Below are 16,214 nucleotides of genomic sequence, written 5' to 3'. Positions count from 1 at the left end.
AGCTGTTAGAGCACAGTAGAGACCATAGAGATGGAAGTTATCTGTCACCAGGACAGATTTCACACAAAGCTTCGGTCCAGATATATAGAAATATAAGTTGTTGCCCCCACAAGCTTATCATCGTCGGACCGATGGGATCTGAGATTGTGGTAGAAGTGGTGGAATTCATCTTAACATATGAACAGCCTTAAAGACTTTTATTCTGTTGCTTTTGTCTCTGAGGCAGGAGCCAGTGATTGCATTTCTTATAGCACTTTAGCTAGATTAGGACCAGCAGAATCAGAGTCTTTAAAAAAAACCAACATGTATCTATATAAAGGCAGGAAGAGATGAACTCCTGTGGAGCCGCTTCATCACCAGCAGTAAACCAGTATATCATCATTTCCTTGGTCTCTCTTTTGATGCCACTGTTGTGCCTCTCAAATATCTGCCTCTCTCTTTCTGAAGGAGTTATGTGAACGAGCTGAATGTGCCAGAAGGCCTCCATTCAGCGTAGCTCTCAGCCGAAGTCTAATGATCCATGTGTTGATCCATGTGTTGGGTTAAGTCTCACGTTACCCTTGTTTCCAATACTGTATAATCAAAGCATTGTGTGCCTGTCAGTCTCACTGCCCTTCTTTCGCTCCTATCTGGTTCTCATTCTCTCTCGTTTGCATGCTTTTGTTTTCCCTCTCTGTCTTTGAGCCTAATTGCAAATGTTGATATTGGCATCTATATCCCCCCCCCCCCCAACTAAATATGTGAGCATTTTTAGTGTGATGTGAAATAATTCACTGTCAGAAACATTTACGTTTCAAACCTGGCTACTGACTCACTGATTATACTGCACCAAGGTCGTCTTCTCCACAGCGTTGTGACTATGTTACATAGCTAGTGTTGCAGGGCGAGCCTGATAACAACATTCATGACACCTCTTCACAACACAATTATTGGATGTTAAAACCCTGATGTGCAAACAAATAGTTAGCTCTTTCAAGGAGAACCGGGGTCTAAAGAGAAAGATCCTTGCAGCTATAGCCTTCCACACAATTCTTATTACAAAAGAATGTCCTTGGCTCTCCCTTATGCGCTCGCTTGCACTCCTCTATGTCTGAGACCCAATTCCCAGTCTTCTGTCGTGTGTGGCCATGCTAGAGTGCTTCATGGCTGGCCAGATATCAGAGGAGGGAACATTAGGAGGGCCAGGGAACGAAGGCTCTGAGAGACAGTGTAGGAGGTATAGAGTGGTAGGAGAAGAGGGGATTTTCCTTTTTTCCCCTGTATGAATCGGCACTTACAGCTTCAACAAACAAATGGGGGAAAAGGGGAAGAAGATAGCAGAGGAGGGGAGCGGAGCAAACGATGCACTGTTAACAGAGACGTTGACTTTTAATAGGAGAGAAAAGGGGGACCTTGTGTAAGAGAAAACCGTGTCGGTTATAGAAGAGAGTAGGAGGAGAACTGTGAAAAAGGAGAAGAAAGTAGAAGGATGTGGAATGGATACGTATATATTTCACCAACAATCAGCTTGAGCACAAGGGTTTGAAAGGGACTCACTGTGTGTTTGTGTGACAAAGAGCAGACCGTGAGGAAATTCTGCCTCAGAAGGAGTGTGTGGGATTCTGAAGGCAAACGCTGTATTCAAACAAATGAAGCTTTTAAGAGAAGAAGGATGAAAATACTAACTCGTGTAGATTCACAGTAATGCCTGGAGTGTGTCGCTGCCATTGTTATTTAGGGAATCTTGTCACACACATGTCACACGTATTTCATGTCCTTCCCCTTAAAGCTGGACACGGTAGTGTATTTGAGAAAGCTTTGATTTCCACCCTAGAAGGAAGCAAGGTTATAGATTCTTGCGGCTTGTTGGCACCCGGTGTTTTAACGGCGCGCTAACCGCTTTGATTTGCGGTTAAACTATTCTAAAGAGATATCTGAAATCTGTCCTCGAGTTGTTGTTTCATCAGTGTGAGTCCCCCAGGTTCAGAGATTATAGAGATATATATAAAGTTGATGTCGCGTCAGTCTGGGGACTATAGACTACTACTGCTCCTTTTGGAATCGGGTTGCTAGGAAACAGCTTGGGTCCAAGTTTACTCAGGCAGAGTTGACATTGGCAAACACAGCTCACTGTTTACCTTCTGCCTAATATCACCAGTGACCAACATCATCTGCTCAGAATTCATCCATATCACTCTTACTACACAGACTTCCTGCAGTTATTGCGTTCACTATTTGGGTTCACTGTACTGTTGTTGTTGTTGTTGTTGTTGTTGTTGTTGTTGTGCATTGAATATAATATGAAATATACATAAAACATGTCACAGTCAGGAGTCGTTACTGCTATAGGTTAACAAAAATATCATCTGCAATCACGCTTATAATGGGATCAATATAATTCAGTATAACGTCCACTAAAATAAATGTCCACTTCCTTCAATCTAACATCCACCCGATGCTTTACATAAAGTGAATGTCCGGCTGCTGCTGAGCCGAGTCGGACAGATCTCCATGGCATCTCATCTTTTGTCATCAATGCAGTCAAAACAATACGTAACTCATTATATGGCCTTTTGTTGTGAGACATAGCCGCTCTGTTGTTGCCCTGAATGTTCATATTTTATAAAAGGTGTATTCAATTCTTCTGTTGTTGATATACCAAAGGTCGGGCATGACAAATAAACACAAACAGTTTTGAGAGGACTTAACCCCAACCGTCTCGCTTCTCTCCTGCAGAGGCAGCAAAAGCTGCTCACCAGTCAGCCATCGGAGGCCTGGTGGTGGACACTGCCCCGCACCCAGCTCTGGGTAATATTCTGGGTCCAGCAGCGATGCTGTCCAGTGTGCCTCCTCCATACCAGCCGGTCAATGTGCGACACCTGGACTCTCAGTCCAGTTCAGATGAGCCCCAGGATTACCTGTGGCTGGTCAACTGTGAGAGCAAAAAGCCTGAACCCAACAGGTGAGTTTATTATAAGTACAGAGTGCTACACTGTGACATAAGTTTCTTTCTGTATGTTTTTCCAACCCATTTATTCTTTTTGTACATGTCATCTGTACTGCCACTCTCTTCCTTGTCTCTGTTGTGTGGCGTGTAGCACAGTGCAGCTTCACTCTCCACTGGAGGGAGACCAGGAGTATTTGCTCCTGGAGGAGTGTGAGAGCAAGACTCTCCCTCCCCAGGCTAGTCTGTGAGTGGCCAGCTGGAACTGCCTGCTTGTGTGGAGTGCTATACGTGTAAAAAAACAAAAAAACGAGACATAAACAGCGACACAAACACTTTATACACTACGCTGTAGATTTACATGGATGCTTCTGTAGATGATTATTAGTGCTGGATTTGAAGTGTTGCAACTAGTCCTCCTTGTAGATCAGAAGAGATTTCATTACCTAACTCTATATTGCTTAATATCATTGCCTGCATGCCCAACATCTAAAGACTTCTTCACAAAAAAGAGATGCTAATATGGCTAGAGCTGCCACATATTAGTGAGAAGATGTCTGTATATAACTTTGTGTCATTAACCATGGCTTGCAGACAGTGTTGTGAAGGCTTAACATACTTAAAACCCTACGTCGATTGTGGATGTTTAATTCTCTGGTGTATATGTGTTTTGTTTTGTTAGAGCCCATGCTGAGTGTTCCAAGTCTACCTCGTCAGAGACGGACCTGAACGACAACCTCCCCTCTCACCGCACGCCCACATCCTCCTCCTCCTCAGCTAAACACACCTCGCACAACGGCTTCTTCCCACAGCACCCGGCCCCTACCTCCGCCTCTTCCATCTACGACTCGCCTCCATCACGCGGTGCCTCGCTCTCGACCGACGGCGGCCTTTACCACCTCCCTCGCAGCTACTCCCAGGACACTGTGCTGCTCCCAAAGTCGGCCTCCTCCCCTCTGGCCCATCCGGACAGCGTGGACGGCTCTGAGCTCTATGTCTTCAACACACCGTCACGAAAGCCCTCAATGGAGTCACAGATACGCAACCTTTCCATCAGTTATGATATCCCACCTACACCTGGCGCAAACTGTACCTACCAGGTGCCCCGCACTTTGTCAGTGTCGGCAGGGGTAGGAGTCTCAGAGGGTGGGGGAGATGTAGTACCCCCTCCTAGACCACCAAAGCCTTCGCTCAGTTCCACCTCAGGACCCCCACCACCCCCCGCTGAGCGCTCACCTACGGACACCTATTGTGTGCCTCGCTCAGCGTCAGAGACAGACGGAAACTACTGTGTGCCTACTAGTGCTGGGATTAAGTCTTTACGCAGCAACACTATTGGCACGGTGGACTGTTCACGCCTCCGCAAAGGTTTGTGTCGGGGAGACTCTCTTTTCTTTTCTTGTTGGAGTAGAGATATCCAATGTGTCGGGAAACTGCTATGACATTATAAAGTATGCTTTATGGTCTTGTATATTTAAAAGAAAATCTAATTTTGAGGTTAATAGGACACACGCACACAATCACAGAGCCACTTTCCTCTATAAAACTTTGACCTTAAGTGCAGTGGTGTTTTTCATCAACCGCGTGCAGCTTATGCACAGCTTTTATGTGAGCGTTCGGTACCCTTTTCACTTTCTTTTGATGGATGATAAGAGACTTCACAGGAGCTCTTGGCAGGTTCTTTTTTTTTTTTGTAGCTGCAATTTCGCCCTCACTCTTCTGTCGAGTTCACAGTCCATTTGAATTGTCAAAAGATTATCAGACTCGAACACAGTGCAGAGCGTTTTGCATGTCTTGCAGATTAAAGGCCTTGATTTTCAGGAGTCTTGATAATTATGGAACTTAACGATGGTTTGTGCAGCAGTCCCAATCATATATCTCAGTTATGATAAGATGCATTAAGAATAATCTTCATATGTCCTCACGTGTGGAACTATACATGCCTTCTGTTGCATCACTGAAACCACAGATATCTTTGGCGCGTTATCATCTCCTGCATCTGACAACACAAGACACGTACATGAGAGAAATCCATGTAAGCAGTTTCTGTCCGCCATCTTCACTTCCTCTGTGTATCAAATCAAGAGAAGACTCTGAGCTCAGAGCCTGAGAAGATCTTCTGTGTAAATAAGAGATGCCTTTTAATAGCAGTTGAGTCAATTCTTTTTTTTACTGATATTAATATTAATAATACAATGTTACATTCACAGCTCAGATCTTAAAATGATCCACAACACCCTTTGTAGAAAAGCTTCATATAGATAGAACACAACTTTCAGACAACAAGAGAGAAACTTATGGAGTAAGTGTGAACACCACATAATATATGCTTCCACTTACTCCTCCCTCTTGTGGTGACAAATGTCATTACAGAAGTATTAGTGGCAAGATAATTGTTTACAAAAACCCAAGAGAGTCTCAAGTCTTTGGTGAAACTCGGTAGCCAGTCTTACCTGTGCAGAACGTGTACAAATAGTGAATATCTAAGGCTCTTCAGATGATTACATTACAGTTCATTTAGCTGACGCTTCTGTCCAAAGCGACTTACAATAAGTGCAAATGAGATGATGTGTTGTTGTGCCTCAACTCCATTGCGTTGAGTGCAGTTGAGGCTGTAGTGAATATACATAAGACTGGATTGAAAGATTAGTTTCTGCTCTGGATCTTGATGACAAACAGGCAGGGATGTCCAGAGGTGTTTGGAGAACCACAATGAAAAGACAGTGTAAAGAACCTTTGAATAGTTGCATTAAGGTGACTTGTACTGTAAAAAAAAAAACAGGATATCATCTGACCCATTTGAAACTGTATTTTTGCTTCTTTGGAGGCAGTTAGTTCCCCATCATGTGCTTCGCCCACTTCTTCAGCCGACACTCTCATTTGCCTTTACAAGCTCTTCCAACCACTGCTGTGGTTCTTGTAGCCGTAAGTGGAATGCATTAGTGACTGCATCAGCGCTTAATGAGAATGCAAAAAAGACAATAATAATGTGCTACACAGCAGAGCCATCACACACTGTGCAGCTGCTTTATCCCACTGAATAAAACAATCTTTGCCGATTCATTAAAACACATGCAGTATCTTAATCAGGCCTGTATTGTGTGTGTTGTTGAGGTTATGCTATAGCATAAATGGGCTTAAAATGCAGTTTATACCTTTTGATATGGGAAAACATTCTGTGCAGTGCTCTTCATTTACTGATGAAACCATTTGGTGTTAAATATCTAACTTGAGTGGAAGTGTATATTTGGTAATTTATGTTGTTTCTTTGCAGATTTTGGATCCCAGGACTGCTATGACATTCCTAGATCATTCCCCTCTGAGAAAAGCTGCTCATTTGACTTCAACGAAAGCTTCAACAGCTACTTTGTAAGTGTTGCTCCAAGGTCCACTGGTTTATGAGCTCACAGGTCTGGAGAACACTGGTGTGCTTTCAAGTAGTGGCTGACTGCTTAAAGGGTGTTATGTTATCTTGATTGTAATTGTTAATGGAAACGTAACATTTTCAAATGCGCACTGTGAAAATGCAATTTTTCGGCTTACAATAAAGTGAAGGCCTTCCTCAGCTGTTCCTACAATACCCACATTGTCGGAACGCACATGTTGCATTCTTATCTCTGCCCCAGGATGCAGAGTAGTATCATGGAGTAGAGATAAAAAAAGAAATCCTGGTGTGCCGGGGAAAGCCATCTACGTATATTATGATATTCTGTTTGTATGTGTTGCTGCTCTATAGGATACTGCATGGCTACATAAACAGTGTTAAGATCTGCTGATGGAGTGTTACTTAGCCACCGTCTATTTCGTAAAGATAAAGTTGAATATCATTACTGCTCCCCTGAGTTTACGGTCCCTTACCAGCTATGTCTGTCCTTTTGTTTGCTAACACTTATGTATGATTGTCACACTCAGAAAAACAAAGGAATGATGCCAGTGGGCAGCCAGTCCACAGAAGAGGTAGACCAGAACTATGTACCCATGAGTGCCAACTCCCCATCACACCATCACTCGGGCAGTTTGTCAGAGCCCATGCACGAACCCAACTATGTGCCCATGACCCCTAGCACCATGGAGTTCTCCTCCCTAGGAAAGCAGGTCCCTCCGCCCGCCCACATGGGCTTCCGCTCCAGTCCCAAGACTCCTCCTCGCAGGCCAATGATCAGCGACTGCCAGCCCCCACCCGTGGACCGAAATCTCAAACCTGACCGCAAAGGTGAGAAGACAACGGGCGTGCATGCGTGTGTAGCTGTGGCCTGATTCATTAATGTCCTGTAGGTTTGTCAAGTTCTCGCTGTGTATTGTTGTACTAAACTCGCTTCAGTATGCTCGGTGTTCACTAATGCAACAACCCATCATGCTTTGTCTCACACTCGGCTGCTGCTGTTCTCACAGTGCTGGCTCATGGTCACAAATCCATCTGTACAACATTTTTATCATTTCCAACCATTCTCTCAAAGCAGTGTCTTTCTTTATCCTACTTTGAGTTGTCATTATTAACGTGGAGAAATCTCAGTTTGTCTCCCTTGGTTTGTCAGTGTGTATTAAATACCATTGTCTTCTTCTGTGCCTGTCCTTGACCAGCTTCTTTCACCTCTTGATAAATTAGTTTAGTGCCTGGCCTGCTACATCCTCTTACATCCAACACAGTAAGCTCCTTGTCAAAAGCACTTTTGTCCCAGGCTCAAGAGGCCTGTAGATCGTTTTGGAGGGGGCTGGTCCCTGTGCCATGGAGTGACCGAAGCCCGGAGTGGTCACCTCCGTCCCCTTTGTTCCCGTCATCTGAATGGAACTCTTTGATGAAAGACCTAATAGCAAGGGGAATTACAATCTGGGCAGATTGAATGGCTGAGTAATGGGCAAAGACAGAAAGAGAAGTGAAGGATGTCAGGGAGACGGGGAGTCATCACGTAGGCAAACCAAAAGTCAGGGTTGTTAATGTCACTGAAATAAAATAGGACATGTTATGGAGTTTTACCGTTCCCTGTGGGGGAATCCTCCCATGCACCACTTGTGGTCTTTTTTTTTCTGTGACATTTGAGTCAGTCATCTCCAAATTTGGCATGCATCATCTCTGGACTGCCATGTCTAAAAGTCATTAAAAGATTTGTATTGCTCGAATTAATCTTGCTTCTATACTGCAGGCCAGCTAGTTCAAGGGCATTCCTCATATTTCACAAAAAAAAAAAGCCATAACTCGAAATTAAAATTTAAGGCCTATAGGTCTTGGTCCATAAATTCAAGAAGGGTATGGCAGTAAATAAGATGGGCCCGTTTGTAGATCTTTTCTTCTTGCTATCTCTCATTCATATTGTCCAGCAATCCTCATTTTTCCCTTTTCTTTGTTGACATTCAAAACTTTAAACTTCAAAAGAACTTTATTAATCCCACCAAGGGGAAATTACAGCAACAATATATAAAGCGTTGAATTGATTTCTTGCACTATTCATCACATCCTCTTATTTGTCTTACCCTTATTCTTTACACATGTTAATGCCTCTGCAAACTCCTGATGGCACCTTTTTGATGCATTTTAATATATATATTCTAGTTTAAGTCTAACCCTCAATCCCACTGCTCCCGGTACAAAATGTAGCGTGCTAGGCTAAGTGAATGTTACATTTAAGCAGCTTGGATCGGCTTGTAGCGCGACCAGCATTTAAACACAGATCATTCAAAAATATGGAAACAAATCCTTTTGGCAGATGTTTTTTTAATATAAATATGACATTCAGACTGAAACTTATACTAAATAGTAAACGATACTGACGTTAATGACATGAGATCTTTATTCTTTAAACTCTGTATTTAAGGTAGGGGTGTGGGGAAATACATTTATAGTAGAATATCACATTTTTACCTTGGATATTAGTCATATCTTCAGCCACCATGAGCCATGCAATATTCCTCTGTAATGTGGACTAACTCAACTCATCAGCAGCGATGTTCATCTTCTCTGTTTTGGTCGTCTCCGCCGTACTTTGTGAGGGCGTTGACATCTGTGGTCAAAGCCAGCAAACGGCTTTTACTTTATCAACACTGTAATATGTGATTCCAATGAAATGTAATGATCCTACTTTGAGATTATGGCACATTTAGGGGGTTTTTGCTCTAATCAGCACGGCAGAAAAATGTTGCAATCAATGTGTTAATTTGAAAAGGAGCTACAGCATGTGTCTCGTCAGTAAGTTGAATGTGCTCTTCTCACCATGACAAAATTGTTCAGTGTACTCTCAGTGCTTATACACAGCTCGCCGTGCATGCACAGCTGTGATGTCAGTCTTTGTGTGGGAAGCCTCGGTGCATGCAGTGAGGTGCATGTTGGGCAGTATGGGTCTGCTGTTGTCATGACAATCATCTTCTTGATAACTGTGCTGCACAAAAAGGTGATTGGTGCGCACGAGGGTGTAGTCTTGTTCAGAAAAGTCTCGTCTTTTTGCTTTGCATGGCAGGGCAGTTGTTACAGTCGGGCTTATTTGTTGTGATCACCAAAGATTTTATAATAAGCAAAGTCTTCTTTCACCAATCAGGTCAGAGTCCTAAAATAATAAGAGCAAAAGGTGTCGGTTTAGAGCGAACCGACTCTCAAACCGTAGGTGAATTCCCGAGGGGACGACGCAAGGGTAGGTACTCCACACTGAACTGCCATTGTGTATCTGAAAACTTTCCATTCTTTGACTTGTCCAAACTCTACTTCCTCTCGACTCTTTGCATGTTGTGCACCGTGTGGTTTTTATCTTGTTTCTCAAGACTGTTTTTCTTTTAAGGGATAAACTGTGTGCAAACCAGACTCAATTAAACCCTACCTTTTAATACATCCATTCAGAGCTTCCCAAATAGGTTTAAGAATATATTATGAGTGTCAAGAGCTGTTGCATTAATCCAGTCTTATTATTTTAAGTCCCAGCAGGAGGGGGGATGAGTGTGCACTGCACGGTGGATTGTCCTTGATGCCGTTTTGGAGTCACAACATTTATAAGAATAAACTGTTACAACCACCGTACCCTAAATATCCCCTCAATCAAATGCGATTACCAGCATGCAGTCAAATGACTTACAAACATTTCTCTTTGCCAATTTTTGTTTTGGGTTTTTTAATTTAACATATTGTCCTTTCAAAACACACATTCAGATGTATCAGGCGCGTCAGAATTATTGCGACAGAAACACTCGCATGGTGGAAGTAGTGGATAGCTCTTCAGGAGGAAATTGAACAATGATATCATCTAATGAAAGAGAGACTCGTGTAGATGCTCTTTCCTGCTGGTGTACATACAGTATGTACTGGTAGTGGCTGCCTTCTTTATAAAGCATGTCGTTTACAATGTCTGGGTCCAGTCTACTGTGACATCAGGGTTAGCATGTTAGCTGTTACATGCACACAATTTTACACTGACTGAATCCCGACAGTAGTGCATGAGACAGAAAAATCATGTTCCTCCCAGTGCTCCTAAATGCATGCAAATATTACACAATGACTGGAAAATGCTGCTGAATATTATTTATTTATTATTTGATTAAATTGTAAAGCAATACATGGTGATACTAGAGAGAGTATGTGCAAATGGAATATTTAAATTTAGAGTACTTATGAATTCAGATGTGTTTTTCCAAAAACAAAGGCTTGTTTACACCTTCACATTCATTATGCAGTGATTTGTTCCAGTCTTTAGCTGGATTAGAAATAATTGTATGATTTAGAACTATTTAATATGATGCACACATGTTGGTTAACTCCACATTATAAACAACTTCTCTTCCTTTGACCTTTGTCAGCCTTACACACTGTACAATGTAGCATGTTAGCAGTGACTGACTGGTGTGTGTGTGTGTGTACCTTGCTCCAGGAAGACCCGCTCCACTGGAGATCAAACCACTGCCTGAATGGGAGGAGCCCAGTACGCCTGTCCGCTCGCCTGTCACGCGCTCATTCGCTCGAGAGTAAGTATCTAAAATGTTCTGCAGCATTTTAATTTTTTTAGAGTTTTTACTAACAACTAAGGGCGTGTTCACACTACTCTCTTATCAGTCTGGTTTTATTTGAGTTTTTTAAGTTTCACTTCTTATTAGGAGTGGAGTGCTTCTCCAAGTTGAGAACCGCTTTTTTTTACAGGAGGTCAAGGCACGGGTCAATAAAAATATATTGCTGCACCTCATATCCAGGTGACTAACGCAGCTGATGTTGTTAAGGAAACATGCATTGCCCTATCTGATAAGTATATTACAGCTGATTTAAAAATATATATATATTTGTGTGAACATTCCCTTCTGTAGTGGACACAATTAACTAAATAAGTAGGCACTAACACTTCATGCATTACTGTAGTGACCTTGTGACCAACGTAGCACTGCTCATACAAACCGGTGTGGGATATGCCTCAGAGCTCATTACACTGAATGCAGTTTGTTGTCTTATCTGGGATGAGGTCTATTCCTGTGCTTTGTGCTGCAGGGACTCTTGTTGCTGCAGTGGTTTACAGCTGTGGCTGTTATGTCTGTATTTTTATTTTATGCTCACCAGAGACTATATCTGTCTGGAAGTCGGTGTGTAAACATTGTGAATGCTGCTCAGTCTCTCTAGGTTTCCAATGCCAACGAGACCCCCGTCAGTGCATAGTACGGCCTCCAGCACTGACTCCGAGGAATGTGATGAGACTTATGTACCCATGGTCTCTAATATGTCCACAGATGAACCAGTATGTAACACACAACTATCCTCTGATATAAGAAGTTGCATGATTTTTTTTTTTTTCTATTCTCAAATCGCAGAAAATCAAAGCTTCAGAAAAAAATGCCAAATGTGTAATTTGCTTTTTTATTATCATATGTGTTTTTTTCCCCCCTGGTGTGTTAAAACTATTTGAAATCATTGTTATATATGAAATTTGCAAAGACAATGTTCCCAACAGATGCACCATAAATACACTAGAGAGTTTGTAAGAGGCAGAGGGTTTAACAACATGCACCTTTATAATGTTAAACTGTAATTGTTGTGCAGAAGGAATTAGAAATCCCATTGCTAGTTCTTGCTCCTCTCCTTAAGGCAAACATTAGCGTGGACACATTTGTGGTTGCTACAGACGGACTCCTCGCCACTTCAACTCTTTTCTTTTCAGTTTCCCCTTGTTCTGCTGCTCTGCTTTCTTTATTCTCTACTTTTGTTCTTTTGCATTTCAGGTATTATGTATGTAAAACAAAAAGAATGCTTGTTTTGTCAAATCAGTAGTTCAAAATATCTATTTTTTGTTATTTCAGCATTGGTTGACATGGAATCAGAATGAGGTGTCTTTTATTCATTCAGTAATGCCTGCGGAAACATGCACAGAATGATATTGGGTACATCAGCCGTACAATGATAGGACATCATTTCTGTCATCTGGTAATCCTTTTCTTACAGTTAGGGTATTAGAGTATAGTGTACTATTTTCCTTCTCTTTTTTTTTGCTGTAACAATTGAACTTTTTTTCCAACATTTGCTTTCATAATGTCTTCTGACTTCCTGTTCTTTTATCACTCATGTTCCTTTCTTTCTTCCTAGTTCCTCATTTCTTTGGCTTCACCAGACTCTGGCTTAATCCATTTTCTTTTCCCTGCATTTTGTTCTTGACCATCTGCTGTTTCTCTTTTTTTCCTTTTGTCACTGCTTCCTTCTCACTCTGTGTAGAGAGGAGTCCTTCTACTGCACAGTCCCCATCACCCCTGTAAAGAGGGAGGTGGAGGAACTTGACACCATAGAGGAGGTGAGCAGGGTTGTCAGGTTAGACATGCATGGCCTGCCCTGTCAGAACACCAGAGGTTACCAGTTTCAGGTCATTAGATTGGACATTTCCGAATGTACATAGGGCATACTTTGTGCTTGTATCACTCCCCAAACACCAGCTAGAAACTGTGACTTGGATACACAGTTTGCAGGGATTTCTTTTAGATGTTATACACCACCACTTTCGTTAGAATTAATATGTCCTAGTTTTGTCCCCATCCTAGTTCTAATAACTCCACCCCACTTGTAGTTAGAAATTAACATGTGCCTTAGTGTTGTCACAATACCATCATTTCGACTTTTTCATTATCTTAAACTTGATGTTAAGATATCAAAAAAAGAAAGCAAATCCCAAAGGGATACCGCTGACCTACTGCTGTATTCAATATAAACATGCAAAGCACCATAAACTAAACAATATCATAACATAAACTCCGCAATCAGACCAAGTACAGGAACCCTTTCGGAATTCAAATTCAAATATGTAAATAATAAATTCAAATATAGTGTCTGATTTGCTTTTGCAAAGTTATTTCTTTTTCATTGGACAGATTTGAAGCAACTAGAGTTTTGGCATGTTGGTTTGGAGCCCATTCGGGTTGGCTGTATCGGATAAATAATGCATCAAATGCTTCAGCTAACAAACTTTGCCAGTCTGCTGCCGGTTTGATCGGACCAGCTAGATGAAAAGATGTTCACTCATTAAACAGATCTATTCTCCTGATGAAACGATGATCAACTTCATCCAAGTAGTGCTATTAATCACTACTTCACTACTTTTGGGTGAACTGTCAAAAGCAGTCCTCTTTTTTTTTTTTTTATATATATCCTTTAAACGTTCCAATCCAAACACCATCTGCACTTGTATGTGCATTCTCTGAAGTTGAACACGCATTGTGAAAGTACCAACTTTTTGGGCAATCAAATCAGTCAAATCTCTTGCAATCTTAGCAAACAAATGGTGGTTATGTGACAATGCTAGTTTGTATTAAAATGTGAACTTTGTTTCACTGACACTGCCTCAGTGTCATTAAAACTGTACCTTCCTGGCTTATGTAGAACATGAAGCTTGGCGCCCCCCTGACTGCGGATGGTGGGAGCAGCCCTATGGTGAAGCCGAAGGGAGACAAACAGGTGGAGTACCTGGATTTGGATCTTGACACCGGCAAGTCCACCCCTCCTAGGAAGGTAGGAATTTATCAGCCTCCACGTCCTGAGCCATGTTTTCACAAGTCAGTTTAAAGGAACTTTAATACCGACCTTTTTTGCGTGTTTCCGTTCTTCAGATGAAAAGCAACGGAACTGGAATGGCAGTGTCGGATGAGCGTGTTGACTACGTGGTTGTGGACCAGCAACGGACACAGGCCCTTAAGAGCACCCGGGAGGCCTGGAACGATGGCCGCCAATCCACAGAGACAGACACCCCTTCCAAGGGACCCAAGTGACCCTGTTGTCCCAACCATCAACCCACCCTCCAAACCCCCAAACCGTTGGGCCTTTTACAATAGTGTAGGCTCTGGTTTGTGCTTTAGGATGGTCCAGCTCTCACGTTCCACCTCAGCAAAGTCCTTAATGTGTAGGGGGCCAGTGGAGCTTCATAGCCACTCAACTGTGTTTAGTTTACAGTGCTGTCAGGCCTACGACAGCACTGTGTATACAGTTGTAAGAAGGGGTGTGAGCCAGGAATAAGCTGTATGCAGTATGAAAGCAGGTGGAATGACTGGACTTGTCTTCTGCGTTTGACTAAAGCAGACTCATGAACTTTGAACATTCACTGCCTCCTATATTGGATTTTTTTGTTCTGTTGTTCACCTTTCAATGGCCGGTGGGTTGATCCACAGTTAACATTTCCTTAAGTTATAATGCTGTTTGATGTTGTTTTGAAGTGTAAGTGAAATCACTTGATAACATGATCACTATACTTTATCAATGCAACACTCTACTACTTAGCATAGCTGGCTAACAGTGTTGATGTGTGGGTTCCTCCTGCTTGAGCAGAGTGAAGTTTCCATCGGCACTGGTCAGAAGTCAGTTTTACAATTTCCACGTCAACTTAGTTTGGAGGTCTGAAACTGATCCCGATCTGTGTCTAAGGCAAACTTCAAACGTGATCCCCAAGATAACCCAGTACGACAGACTTTTATAGTTTTTATTATTATTTTTCTTTTATTTGCAAAGGCAGTTGAACTTGATCATTTTACATGTAACCAAGTGCTCAATTTAAGCTTTGAATTCAAGGTTTAATCCACTGAACATGATTTTGATTTCCATTTACTTTGTACGTGGAGATGCTTCAATCTGTTATAATGGAAGTGCAAAGACTGTACAAAAGTGTTATGTATATAAACAGGAAAAGTGTCCTTTATTTGTATGGAATATCCAGCGTGTATGACTCGAAGGTATGTGGATTCTGCAGGGTAGAATCCTTTGCCTGTCTTAGGTGGTATCAGGACTTGTGATTAATGAATGAATTACTGTGAGTTTTTAAAAGAACGTGACAGGTTTTCTATAAGTTATGCAAAAGGTATCAAACTAAGGCTAGAGAGAGAGAAAATCAGGTACTAATAATACAACTATTCATTTCTAATTTATTTCTCAAGTTATTTCATCAGGTGGCTTTCATGTCCACTTTTAGCTCAGTATTCTTGTATATGGAGGAACATTTGCTTAAGTCTGTTAAAATGCTTAGTTTGACAAGCGCCCAATTAGTTCACAAGTTCATTGTTATTCCTCATTTCTCTCTCGTCTTAGGTTTAATTTATTTCAAATTGAACTGGCATACAGTTTTGGGAAATTGACTGCCTCATGTAGTCAACTTGATACATATTTTATAGACAGTGAAAAAGTCTTTGTCTGCATAAATCTGTGCTTTACTAACCTGTGAACTCTCACTCAGAAGTCCCAAGCATGTGCTACCACAAGATAAAATCATTGCTGTACATATTTTGCCATCAATTAGATTAACATGTATCATTTGAAAAATGTGCCTACTAATTCATCTTCATTCTACTTCACTCTTTCCTTATTGCAGTCTCTTTGTGATACGGACTGCAAAGCTGATGATGCTTTATCTTTTTTAATGAATCTCGACAGAAAATGTAAATTTTAAAAGTAGACTAAATAAAATACAACCTCTTATTCATGTGTTGTCTTTCTTCAATATGATTTCCATTATGATTTGGGAATCAAAATAGAAAAGAAAAAGTGAACAAATAGAATATGAAAGTTCCTGATGATGATGGTGAGTGTTCTTTTGTTTTAGTTTTATTTTCCAAATCACATTTGGATCAGATTGTTGATTATCGTATGATCAGAACACTTATGGATTAAATAACCCATGTCCATATCTTCATTCGCCTAATGAGTCGATAAACTTATTTTTTTCTTCACACACATAAGGCTACATAAAATCCAGTTAAATAAAAAGAAATGTGCAGATGGAAGTGATCAATGATCTTTTTGCAAAAACAAATATTACAATATATCATGACATAAGGACACATTAATGACAAATATATTCATAAAGTTATTAAC

At 41.4% G+C, this 16,214-nt stretch overlaps 1 protein-coding gene across 6 annotated transcripts in view; it reads left to right on the top strand.

The window, feature by feature from the left end:
- The window catches only part of gab1 (GRB2-associated binding protein 1), a 47,881-nt gene extending 32,061 nt beyond the window's left edge, over positions 1–15,820 (top strand). For 3 of the 6 annotated variants that reach the window (XM_029430349.1, XM_029430358.1, XM_029430389.1), the window contains 10 exons: positions 2,716–2,941; positions 3,078–3,170; positions 3,606–4,291; positions 6,198–6,292; positions 6,836–7,136; positions 9,451–9,543; positions 10,768–10,861; positions 11,493–11,616; positions 13,740–13,868; positions 13,967–15,820. In XM_029430349.1, coding sequence (XP_029286209.1) covers positions 2,716–2,941; positions 3,078–3,170; positions 3,606–4,291; positions 6,198–6,292; positions 6,836–7,136; positions 9,451–9,543; positions 10,768–10,861; positions 11,493–11,616; positions 13,740–13,868; positions 13,967–14,125 — 2,000 coding nt within the window. In that variant the 3' untranslated portion in view covers positions 14,126–15,820. The remainder of the gene's footprint in view (positions 1–2,715; positions 2,942–3,077; positions 3,171–3,605; positions 4,292–6,197; positions 6,293–6,835; positions 7,137–9,450; positions 9,544–10,767; positions 10,862–11,492; positions 11,617–13,739; positions 13,869–13,966) is intronic. The other 3 variants (XM_029430375.1, XM_029430367.1, XM_029430382.1) reach the window with 3 other exon arrangements.
- Positions 15,821–16,214: the final 394 nt, after the last annotated feature.

Source organism: Cottoperca gobio, chromosome 1 (genome assembly GCF_900634415.1).
Source record: "Cottoperca gobio chromosome 1, fCotGob3.1, whole genome shotgun sequence".
Taxonomy (NCBI): domain Eukaryota; kingdom Metazoa; phylum Chordata; class Actinopteri; order Perciformes; family Bovichtidae; genus Cottoperca; species Cottoperca gobio.
Note: the sequence above shows the minus strand (reverse complement) of the source record. Positions and strands in the feature narration are given on the sequence as shown.